Source organism: Taudactylus pleione, unplaced genomic scaffold, assembly GCF_031769625.1.
Source record: "Taudactylus pleione unplaced genomic scaffold, aTauple2 ptg000391l, whole genome shotgun sequence".
Taxonomy (NCBI): Eukaryota; Metazoa; Chordata; class Amphibia; order Anura; family Myobatrachidae; genus Taudactylus; species Taudactylus pleione.
Window position 1 is genome coordinate 7,103,746 of NW_028284792.1, and position 13,237 is coordinate 7,116,982.

Below are 13,237 nucleotides of genomic sequence, written 5' to 3' on the forward strand. Positions count from 1 at the left end.
GAAACCCCGACTTCCTTCAGTAGTTAAAAATGGGGGTACCCATAGTGATCCCCCATGTCTACACATCTTTAGGGGGGTCCCTAGAATATTTTCTGAAGATTCCTGTTTTTTTTAACATGTAAAAAAAAAGTAGTAAAAATGTACAAAAAAAAAAAAAATTAAATAAGGTTTCCCCCCAGGTGTGACTCGCCCACGTGGGAACTGTCAGTAGCCGGAGCCAATCAGCGGTCGCTCTACAGTCAGCGCGGCCGCTGATTGGCTGTCGGGACTGCCAGCTCCATGGATGTGCCGTCGGCTGGCATTCGGGAGCTATGAGTATGTGTGGCAACACACATACTCATATAGCTAGTTCGTGGATCGTGTAGTCTTTTTTTTTTTTTTTGCCAAGTACGTGGATTACTGCAGAGACCAGCGCCAGAATATAGGAGAGTATGATTTTTTTATTTGCAGGGCCATGTTTTTGAGATATTCTACATTGAGAAGGGGACAGATTCATCTGGTATAGATAAGTATGTGTGAATGGGTAGGTGTGTGTAATAAAGTTATACTGTCACGGTGTGTGTGTTGTCTTTTTTTAACTATTTATTTTACAGTGAAATTACAGGTGCTGCATGTCTGCTGGCACTTGTAGTTTCACAAATGCAAAATGGCAGGCATGTTGGCACTTGTAGTTCCACTGTAAAGTACAATAGTGTTACATTATTTGGCCCCCCTATTACCCCCATACCCACCGCTCCAGGGGTATGGGGATGAGCCCCAGGCTTCAGCGCAAGCCGGTGATCTCGGGGGAGTCGGGGACCCCCCTCTCCTGAGCACCACAGGCTTATGCAGGTCTCCGGGCTGTGGCATTATGGTGGGTACACACTGGCCGATATTACTGAGCGACTGCACGATTACAACATCGTAATCGTGCAATCGCTCAGTAATCGTGCACTTTTATGTCGGAAACGACCAGCAATGCGCACTCCCGCTGGTCGTTTCCGACATTGTCCATCGCCTGAACATGCAGCACAATCTGACGACCTCGTCAGGTTGCTGCATGTTGGGGAATGGGGGAGAGAGCCCAGCGCTGAACGATATTGTTAATGATATCGTTCAGCGGCTGTGCTCAATGTCACGAACGACATTGAGCACAGCCTGCCGGGGACACACTACACGATATAGCTCAGGGAGCATATCGTGTAGTGTGTACGCACCATTACACCCCAGTCGGTTGGGTCTGGTGCTGGTCTTAAATATAGGGGGTACCCCACGTCTTTTTTGCCCCCTATATTTAAAACCAGCACTAGTCCCTGCAGCCTGGTGTTGGTTTCTAAAATAAGGTGGAACCCTATACATTTTGGTCCCCATGTATTTTTAGAAACCACCACTGGCTGGCAAGCCTGGTTCTGGTTTGGCTTTTGGGGGGGACCTTATGTCATTTTTATTGTAATTTTTTTTACAGGTTAAAAAAAAAACAGGAATTTTTGGGAAATATTCTAGGGACCCCCCTAAAGATGTGTAGACATGGGGGATCACTATGGGTACCCCCATTTTTATCTCCTGAAGGAAGTCAGGGTTTCTAATAGCCGCGGCTGGGAAAAAGACCTGGCAAAGCTATTCAAAACCAGACTTTCCTTTGCAGGCAAAAACAGGGGTACCCATAGTGATCCCCCATGTCTGGACATCTTTAGGGGGGTCCCAGGCATATTTCCCGAAAATTCCTGTTTTTCTTTCGTAAATGGGGTCACGGGTCATTTTTTAGAAAACAGGGATAATCTTTTAATTAACTATAGCAAGTGAAATAAAGTTTAGATTTGGGGGTTAGGGGTACAGGCTTATAAAAATTAGCCTGTACTTTTGGGACTGCCCCCTTAAAACGGGACACCCCTAAAAAAAAAAAAAAAAAAAAAAATTTGGGGTGACAAAAAAAAAATAAAAAATTGTCAAACAAAAAGCCAAACTAACGAAATTAATACTGGTGGGGTCCCCAAGTATGTGGCAGGTGTTTTTTTATTGCGCAGAGTAGCGGCAGGTGTATTTTTGCAGAATTTATAAAATTACCTTTAGGGACTTAAAAATATGCTAGTACTCATTTTCATGTACCCCAAATTTGATGGGAACACTTTTAAAAACGAAAAAAAAAGCTAAATGCTCTTCTGCATCACTTCTTCAATGTCGGGAAAAAAAACCACCAGCAGCGGCTATTTAAAAACCCCGACTTTCTTCTGCAGGCAAAAACGGAGGTACCCATAGTGATCCCCGAGGTCTGGACACCTTTAGGGGGGTCCTACAATTATTTCCCAAAAATTCCCGTTTGTTTTCGCCGATCCAAGTATCGCCTGGTCCCGTTTTCGCCTACTTTCAAATTGAATACGGGGATAAGCGGACACGCACTCAATACTTTAACGTCTGGAAAACAGGCGAAGCCAGCGTTAAGTCCGGGCCGCGTTAAGTTAACGCCGCTCGGCTCAAATTGAATATGGGGCTAAGTCTTTGAAAACAAGAAGACTTGTTTTATTATTATACAACTCAAAAATCCATCAGATTCTCATATTACTGTGAATGATGAATAAATAAGAACTTGAATGCTAGTAGTGCACTATTTAAAACTCAAGCTGCAGTTGAGCAAAATCTATAATGAATCATGAAAGTGAGATTGGCACCAATTGCAGATACCTAGGCTTTAAACAAATATGAAAATATTACTGCGGACTAGACATTTCCTTTAAAACAGTACCTACCTTTTTGTGAGCAATCAGTATACAATTTGAATGTTCATGCTCACATGCTACTTCATAATCTGGCAGCAGATCTGTTAATTCTTGGACAAAGTTAATGACTTCTTCGTGCCAAGGAACATTTGCCATGGTTAGGTTGCTGGCAGAACTGTCTCCACAGTAGGTAACACCCTATTTAACACAGAAAAAACATGGATTGTTAGCGGATAAGCATAAAGAAACAGTTTCACTGCAATATTTGCATCCTATATTAACATTACTTGTATAATGACTACCAGTCATTATAACATTATATGTAAACATGGCTACCAGTCACTACTGCATTCATCGTCATTGTTATTATTAACCTTACCAATGCTATACAACAAGTGTTAAGCTGTGAAACCCTACTCAATCCCCTGACATAATAATGGAAATATAAAGAATGCAAATTCAACATCCTTAGATTCAAAGACAGACAGAGATAGATTCATAATACACATATACACACCTACATTTATTTTACCAGTAATATATTTAAAAGATGTTTAGAGCAGTGGTTCTCAAACTCGGTCCTCAGGACCCCACACAGATCACATTTTCCAGGTTCCAGGAGCACAGGTGTAGTCATTACTCACTGACATATTTTTAAAGATCCACAGGTGGAGCTAATTATTTCACTTGTGATTCTGTGAGGAGACCTGGAAAACACGACAGAGTTTGACAACCTGTGGTTTAGAGCCATTATGAAAGCTATTATATACAATAATTGGCCTATTTATAAACAGCTTGATGAGAGATAAAATTGTGATATATAAATCACCAATCAGCCTTCTAACTTACATTTTATAGGCTGTGTTTAAAAATGACAGTTAGGAGCCGATTGGTTAATACTTTTTCTCTCACAATTTTATCTCTCATCAAGCTTGGATACATAGGCCCTTTAGTCAATAACAAACACACAATCAGCTTACGCTGGTGAATTTTATAGCTTCAATAATAAGAACAGTGGGCCTACTTGAAGGTACAGAGGTTTGTTCTAACATAGCCAAAAGTTTATACTCAAAATGTCCATTCTCAATTTGTGTGACAAAAACGTATAAAGAGTTGGTGATCGTTGCAATGGTCACATATTTGGAACAGCAAATAGGGAGCCAGAAAGATGACATGTGACACTTGGCGATTCTGTTAACAGGTAAAATGGGAAATTGATTTCCTATTGCTGCAGGAGGTTCAGACATACAATGATTTCTCTCTTTCCCCTAATAATCTATATACAATGATATATGTCAGATGCAGTCAGTGGTTACAATAGGACTTTGTTCTGCATTGTGAGGTGAACAAATTAGCAATAACAAAGCTTAAAGCAATAAAGTTCACAGACCATAGTTCTCTATTGTCAAACTTAGTAATGATAGAATACATGGATAACAAAGCAAGAAAATAAAAAGGTGAACTGCACACATATCCCTTTTTAAAAACGGAAACATTCAGAAAAAAGTGGAGTCATCGTCACTAATTTATAGGTACTATAATAAGCCACACATCAAAACTGCACATTGTCACTTATTAAATTGCCCCTCTAGGGTCACAAAACAAGTTTAAAAAGTAAATCAGAAGGAAAAATTTGATTTTTACTCACTGTAAACTCTCTTCCTTGGAGTCCATCTGGAGGATGCCATTACTTCTGGGTTATGCGTAGTGAGGTGTGGAGTCAGACACTAATTGAAACTGGCTCCCACCCCCTATATAACCCCTCCCCTTCCACCATAAGCTCAGTTTATGTTTAACCCTTCTGCTCCACGGGAGGTTTCTGTCCTCCGAGCTCGCCTTAGGACACCTGCGTTACGGTTTGACAGGTGTACCGCCCCAGTCAAACTCCCCACCTGCCACTGTCCCCGAAGAAAGACCCACAGAAGAACTGAGAAACCAGAAACCAACAGGTATCTAGATTCTATAGAATCCAAAAGGCTCAAATGGTGCCTTTTGAAGTGCCTTCAAAACTAAATTCAAGTCCCAAGGATGAACTGGCGGGACATAAGGAGACTGTATATGAAGAACCCCCTGCAAGAAGGTCTAAACTTCAGGAATGGAAGTCAATTTCCTTTGAAAAAGGATTAATGGTGCCGAAATTTGTGGACAATCTAAGACTCTTAACCAACCCCTCTTGCAGAAGAGACAAGAGATGAGATACTCGGAACCTTTCAGGATTGAACTTATGTTGTTCACTTATGTTGTGCCACTAATCAAATCCACTGAAGTATCCCAGCTGGAAGACCAAGGTGCTGTCATGGCATCCACCATGCCTGAGGATCCCGGGACAGAGATCTGTACCTTGGAAGTTTCTTGTTGAGACGAGAAGCCATTAGATCTATGACTGGAGATCCCCCATCTGGCAACTATTTCCGCAAACACCTCCTGGTATAATTCCCATTCGCCTAGATGGAACACCTTGGTGACTTAAGAAGTCCGCCTCCCAGGTGTCCACCCCTGGAATGTAAATTGCGGAAATAGCTGGAACCCAATTTTCTACTCAATGAAGATCGTGAAAAACCTCCCTCATTGCTTGCCAGCTGTGTGTGCCACCCTGTTTGTATATATAAGCAACTGCCGTGGCATTGTCTGATTGGATTCGCACTGGTAGGCTCCTTAGATGGAATTGAGCCTGAACCAATGCATATCGAATTGCCATTAATTCAGTATATTGATGGAAAGACAGACTTCCTGGATGGACCAAAGACTTTGTAGGTGCCTGCCTAAAACCACCGCCCCCCAGCCTGTTAGGCTGGCATCTGTGGTGACAATGGTCCCATTTATTATGAACAATTGGCCATCCCTGTTCAAGTTTTGCATCCTGTAGCCACCACGGAAGCGACTGCTGGGTCTGCAGAAATTATCTGAACATCTGCCTGTTTAATCGAGGCACCCATGGATGAAGCAATTGGTTTTGCAGTGGATGGGCATGAAATCTGGTGAAAGGAATGGCTTCGTATGAAGTCACTATTTTTCCCAGTAGCTCCATAGCCCTGAGGACTGATATGAGACATCTGTAAAATGGTCCTTATTTTGGATTGCAGATCCCGAATCTTTGCCTGCGGGAGAAACACTCTTGGAAGAGAAGACCCAAAAATATCCTCCGAGATGGAATTAAATTTGACTTGGGAAAATTGATGATCCAGCCGAATCTCTGGAGATTAAGGTAATTTGAAGATGTTGTTGCAATAGGGCTATTGAGGATGCCCTTAACATATTTATCTTACCAATCCTGAGTAGGGAGATCATGTGTGCCATAACCTTTGTAAAGACTCTGGGAGCGGTGGCCAAACTGAATGGCAGAGCCTGAAACTGAAAACGCAGATGCCCCACTGCAAACCGCAGAAGATGTTGATGACCCCTCCATCTAGCAACATAGAGGTAGGCAACTGTGATATCTATGGAGGCCAGAAATTCCGCTTCCTCCATGGAACAAATGACTAACGTTATTGACTCCATCTTGATTTTTCCAAATGGAGATAAGCATTTAACCCCCTGAGATTGAGAATGGGACAAAAAGAACCGTCTGGTTTGTCTACTAAGAAAATATTGGAGAAGAACCCTAGGCCCTGCTGTAGTACCGGAACCGGGATAATTACTCCGGAATTCAAAGGGGCAGATATTGCCTGTATGAGAGCCACCTTTCTGCAACCATCTACTGGGAGAAGACTGGAAAAGAATATTTTTGGAACAGGACCCTCCAAATCTAAGATGTAACCCCTGGTCACTATTTAACTTACCCAAAAATCCGGATCGGATTGAATCCAAGTTTCCCGGAATTCGAGTAAGCGGCCTCCCACCAGAGGACGGATGACAGTCACGTGGATTTACCTACTGGCTTAGCAGCAGGGCGACTGGTGCCGAGGACAGCACGTCCCATAAAGGTCCCTCTACAGGGACCCCTATGTACTCCCCGGAAAGCCTGAAAGCTTCCCCTTCCTTGAGTCTGAAAGGAACGAAACCTAGGGGATTTGGGTTTTGGTGTTAAGGACTTTTCCTCCTGTGACCCGAGAAATAATTGTAGTTAATTCTGGACCAAACAAAAAGTCCTTTAAAAGACAATGCTTCTAAAGCCTGCTTGGATTCTACTGTGTCTGCCTTCCATGTTTTAAGCCATAGCGAACACCTGGTGGAAATGGCCAAAGCCAAAGTATGAGACACTAACTGAATAGTAACTATTAAAGCATCAAATATATAAGTTAGAGCTTCCAAAATCTGATCAGCTTCAGGCAAATCCCCTGATTGAAATTTAGTAATCATCTGGTTCATCCAGGGATTGATAGCCTTTATCACCCAGGAGCCGGGCAGAATTTCGCACAGCAAAACTCCTGACAAAGTGAATAAAGTACAGCCTCACTCTTCCTATCCATAGGATCTTTAAGTATTACAGACTGTGTTGTGGGAAATACTGTATCCCTGACCAACCTAGCGATAAGAGCATCCACCAGAGTGGAAATCCCCAAAGCTTGGTAACCACTTCCGAAAAAGGAAAAAAGATACTTACATTTTTTCGGAATATGAAATTTGGTTTCCAGTTTTAACGAGGCTTCTTTTAATATTTCCTCAAAATGTGAAAATTCTGGGAAAACATACAGGTTTAAAGAAAGAAACTGAACTAGTTAAAAAAACTAGTTAAAAAAGAAAAACAAAAGTGACTGCTCCCTGTTTGTTGGAACCCGTGTCTGGCTTATCCATACTGAGACAGAAAGGCAAAACAAGTCTAACTAATGCAGATTGCTACCAAAATTCCTCTGGAAAAAGTGTAGCACTGATTGAATAGAAAAAAAACAAAGGAGGGGCTAATTAAAACTCTAATTCACCCATCTGTTAAATGCAAAAACCCAGGACTCCTAGAAGTCCATATTCTTTGCAAAAAAAAACAAAAGGCAAACAAATATTTAGTATATCCCTGTATGTTACAGCCTAAATTCCTGAGAAACGGTGAAGTAAAGGTGCATATATATATATATATATATATATATATATATATATATACACACATACACACATCACAATATTATAAGCCAAACATAGATAACTGGGATTATTACTTAGTATTAACCAGGTGAACTGCTTATCTGTTAGTACACAGCCATTCTCCTGTATTTGCAGTGAGACCCCTCCAAGCAGAACTCCAGCCTCTCTAATCACCTGTTTGTGCAGGGCTCTGAAGCTCCGTGAGCTGCTGAAACTGAAATACATGGGGGAGGTGTGGCCGGGCGTGCCATCAGCGTCCTGCTTCACTGTGGACACCCGATGTTATCCTAGCCTCCAGCATTCTCCGGAGACTACACTGCTACTGCAGCCCAGAATGATGATGTCACACACGGCGAGCCCGCATGTGCAGCGGCGCCACGTCCTGAGACCGTTTGAGCCCCTCTCCCCCACAAAGCCGGGAGCATGTTGCTGCTCTGTAATCCCCTCCCACAGTCCTCCAAAGGGAACTGTCGGGGTCCTGAGAGCGGCGGGTATTGTGGAATCCCGGGCAGATGTGAGACACGCTTGTCCTACAGTGTAATCATGTGAGTAATAACATACCCGGCTGCTCTGCTCAAAAGCGGCATGCCGGGAAGCAGTATAAATAGGCAACAAGGTCTTTTACATACGACATGTATAAAGCTTACCTACTTCTTTTGCCAGCGGCCCCATCAGATGTTAGTCCCTGGGTCTCTCTCCATACCAGACAATGTAGTTTGGTGACTCTCCCAGGGGCCGTCAGAGTGGGAAAGAGGGTTCACACAAACCTCTATTCTATCTAACTCCCACTCTGCTAGTGCTTGTCGTCTGTTGCCAGGAACTAGGCACCCAAACCAAAATAGAAAAATAAAGAAATTAAACCTAACTAAAAGCGAATACCCAGCTAGTGCCTTACTCCAAGGCACTAAAAAAAAAGACTGAGCTTCTGGTGGAAGGGGAGCGGTTATATAGGGGGTAGGAGCCAGTTTCAATTAGTTAGTGTCCGACTTCACACCTAACTACACATAACCCTGAAGTAATGGCATCAGGCAGATGGATGAAAAAGGAAATTATACTAGTACTCACAAGTGTTTTCTAAACATGCCACTTGTGTTCGCTGCAAAACAGAATCACTTTACAGATGCACAAAACTGATCAATAGTTGAAAATATAAGATATTGGCTATTGAATGTTTATAAATTTAGAACCAAGCTGTAGCTATCAAACTATAATACTTCCAGGTCTCAGGTGTTATTTCAGAAGCTATTACTTGGTAATGCTATTCAAATGACTTTAAATAGCATCAAATAGATTTTAAGAAGGCACATTAAGCGTATATAATTACCATTATTATGGTTTATAAGCATTGTTCTATATTGAATATTTAAATCTGGAAGGTCAAGTCATATGGTTTGCTGCCACTTCCATTAGCTATTTATTGTGCTCCTAGACCTATTGGAATGTCTTTGTGCAGATTAAGGTAAGCTTGAAATGTTTTGTTTAAATACTATTAAATGGGATAAGTGTTTTACAAACGAGATATACTGTACAGTATAAATCCCTTGAACTAAGACTCTGGTGGCTGTTGGTCTGTTAAGTGTACATAAAAACAGCACTGTATTAAAAAAGTTTTATATACAGCGTGAAAGGACTGTGACAAATACAAAGCACGCAATTTAAATGGTTTGTTCTAGGTCACAGTAAAGCTGGGTACACACGTAAAGATTTTCTGTCCGACCATCCAACTAGTTGATTGGTTGGAATGAAAATCTGGTAACATATGGGAGTAACTGATGATCAGCAATTTGCGCCGAAATGCCAGAAAACAGATGAAAATGGTCGGCAGACAAGTTTGAACAAATTGTAGTGTAGATCTAACATTTAACAAACAACAGTTTTTGTTCATTTTCCGGCGTTTGGGAGCAAATTGCTGATTATCATTTGCTTTCATACCTTACCAGATTTTCATTCCAACCAATCAATTAGTTGGTTGGTTGGACAGAAATCTTTACATGTGTATGCACCTTTACTGTGCATAGTAAAAGGTGAAAAAGCCCATCAAGACTATCCAGAGGAAGGCAAAACAATACCCTAGAATCATCTGCCAAATTGGCCTCAAATGGGAGAAAGCGAAATGTCCCTCCCGAATACATATATAGCAAGGGGGTCATTTCCCCGGATCTATCACACCAGCTACTTTGCTTGGTCATTAGAGCAATTGCTACTATTCCTTGCATGAAAGCCATACAATCTATTTTTAAACTCACCCAGTAACTATGCCATTGCTAATACTGGGCATACACTATACAATTACAGTATCTGTCTGATCTGCCCAATATTGGGCAGATAATTATACAGTTTATATGGGCGACCAATCTGAAAATATCGATCGTTTGGGCATGCCGGATCGCCCAGCATGCATGTTCAATGCAATATTTTCCAAGTAAAAATCAGCCGCATTCAGGGTGGGGTGGGGGGGCATTAACTGAATTATCTTACAGTGTATGGCCACGATATCAGGCACCAGATAATAAAAATCTATCGGTCTGACAGGCATTTTATCTGTATGTGTATGCTAAGCATAGCTCCCTTGGCAGATAGTTTCACAAACTCATGACTCCCTCAGATAGAAAGCCATTCTATGTTGGTAGTTAAACAAAAATAAATTATAATTTCTCTATATATACTGTAGTGGATGTCTACTTGTCATGTGTAGAGTCCAGTCTATATTTGCAGACATTTTAATTAGGTCACCTCTGAGGCTATTCTTATCCTCAAAATACATATTCATAATACTTTTTTTAATCCCTACATTTCAGAAATAATGTTCCACAAACTGAACCCTATTCTCTAGATGCAGTCTAACAAGACTACTTCTACAATGCCAAAATCACATTTGCTTCTTTGGGCTTAAGCCAGTTTTAGGCTTTCCAGGATTTTATTAGCTCTTGCAGCAGCTGCCTCGTACTAGATGCTTCTACTCTGCTTATTGCCTGCTAGGCAGCTTGGCCAAGTCACATTCAGTCTCCGGTTCCCCCAACTATCATCTTTAATATATACAATTAGTACTATGGTCTAAATACATTAACCTACATTTCTCTGCTCAACTCAGCATTTAGTCAAATATTGCAGTAATGTAATTTGCTGATCTGTGGCCATAATTTTACAAAAGTTAGGGGTTGACTAAATAAGTGGCGATGTGCGGGTGACATCCACGATGTGCACAGATTTTGTCCCTAAAGTGTGTAAATTTATTTTGAATCTCCATTGAGGCACGTATTACAATGCACAATGTCAGGGCTACCGTAAGTATGGCAAATCTGCATCAAACTCAGTTGAATCAACTCTTTAGTGTCTTCTGCAAATATGAATGCTTTCATTTCTATGCCTTCTACAAGTTCATTAATAAATAAAAACTATGATCAGAACAGCCTCCCGTACAGATCAGTAAAGGCCACCCTTTAATAACTTTGTCCCAATCTGTAAAAGTTAAATTAATAAACAACCCTCAGATTCCTTTTAATGTACAATATACACGCACTCACAGGACTTGAAAGAAGGTGCTTTAAATGTAGTACTCCATAAAGAAATAAATTAACATTTCAGCCAAAGCACAGCTCTATTCCTAGGCAAAACACAATACAATTTTGTTATTTCCCATACGTACTCAACACATGCCACCTCATGAGAAAAACAGGCACTCTTGGAAGCAAACCAATAATAGCACACATTATCCCAACCAAAAATGTATAACAGTATAAAAGAGAGGGAAAAAAGCACACAGACATGAACAGGCCACATACAGAGAAGAATTAGAGGATACCCCACAACACCCCCACAAGATAGAATAGTTCTGTGTGATCACATTGTCACCACCCAGTTCCCCCTGAAACAACCATTTTACGCAAAGAAAGAAGGATAGGATGGAGATATGCAAAAAAAAATGTGAATTTGCTTCTGCACTATTCATAGGACTCAGAATCATCCCCAATCTCAGTACTCGGCAATCCTGACCCCATCCTAAACAAATACAAAATAATTAAGCTAGCCATCTGAAAAGTTTAAAAACACATTCCAGGTATGCACGTGCTAGGTCCACCATGCACAGCATCTGGTCAGCGGGATAGCAACTGAAAGAACTGGAGATGGGACCCAGGGAAGAAGAGGTACTGAAGTTATTTACAAAAAGGGAGGCAGGAAGGAAACAGAAATACAGATACCGTACAGAGGCACAGGATAGTAAGAGCTTGAAAAGAACAAGGCAGAGAAGTGAAGAAGTTAGAAAGGAGGCAAGAGTGAGAAAAAAAGAAACCCAGGCCCTGGCTACAGTAATATGCCGCCACTCCAGCCGACTCTTAATCAATGACACGTTGTGCAGTGGAGCGAGTCAAAGGGGGACAGCTCCCAGTCCACCTTCTGATCTCTGCACTTGGATTTTTGCAGAGGGAATGAACAGGAGACATGGTAGCATGGGATGAGACTGTCTCAGCGAATGTCCAGCTATCTGTGATCACATTACATGCGACCACAAACTATGAAGGTCACATTAGAATGACCTGACTGGTTCACAAAGCAAAAAGATGACAAAGAAATAACCATGCATTACACAGTTGTATGCAGAAGAGTATCTCTGAATGCACAGCACATGGAACATTGAAATGAATGGGATAGAACAGCAAAAATCAACCTTGTTATCATATTGAGATGGATCAGTATGTCTAAGGAATGTTTCCGACCTTGTTGAACCCATGCCATGAAAAATTCAGGTGGTTTTGGAGGTCTAGATAAGATATGCTCTCCATGTTACATCATGACTAAAACTAAGAATTAAAATGACTGGTCTTTGAATCTAATAATACTCTTTATGCTACCACCAGACATTAAGGTCTAACATTTATTCAGCCTAGTTCAAAGTTAAAACCATGTCATTTCTCTTAGATGTGCTACATTAATGAGAACTGCACATCTTGCATAGATCCGGGGCCGGATTAAGGGACACATGGGCCTGGAGTTGAAAATGTTCTAAGGCCTATACTAAGAAGGGGAGGAGCTGTGACGAGTGCTGTGTGAATGTGACTAAAGACAAATGACCATGCACATCCCCTACACTATCAGCCTCAATGTCTCCCTAAATACATTAACATTTTAAAAATTGCAGAATTTGAGAGAAAACTAAATACAATATTAATACTACTAGGCAGCTGGTCATCATCATACTGTCATCAAGATGGGCGTATTTTTATGTGGAGGCCCGGAGCTGCAGCTCTATCCACCCCATTGTTAACCTGGCCCTGCATAGATCTCTATATACGTACTTTTTCCTCCTATATAAGGAAAGGGATGGATAATTGCGTACAAACACCGAAAATGGGAAAGATATATATATATATATATATATATTTATTTATATTCTTTATCTGTATCTCCAAATAGGCAGCATTCCACGGATTTAAAAAACAAGGGAAAATGTGGTATACATGCAACGTTTCCATTTCAGACGATTTATTTCAGCTTTCATCAAATACAGCCAAGCCGACAGTCCAGCACCC

General features: G+C 41.2%; 1 protein-coding gene across 1 annotated transcript in view; it reads right to left on the reverse strand.

The window, feature by feature from the left end:
• The window catches only part of LOC148507550 (S-adenosyl-L-methionine-dependent tRNA 4-demethylwyosine synthase TYW1-like), a 217,297-nt gene that overhangs the window by 17,903 nt on the left and 186,157 nt on the right, over positions 1 to 13,237 (reverse strand). The window contains exon 15 of the mRNA XM_088445921.1: positions 2,724 to 2,891. Within this exon, the coding sequence (XP_088302047.1) occupies positions 2,724 to 2,891 (168 nt within the window). The remainder of the gene's footprint in view (positions 1 to 2,723; positions 2,892 to 13,237) is intronic.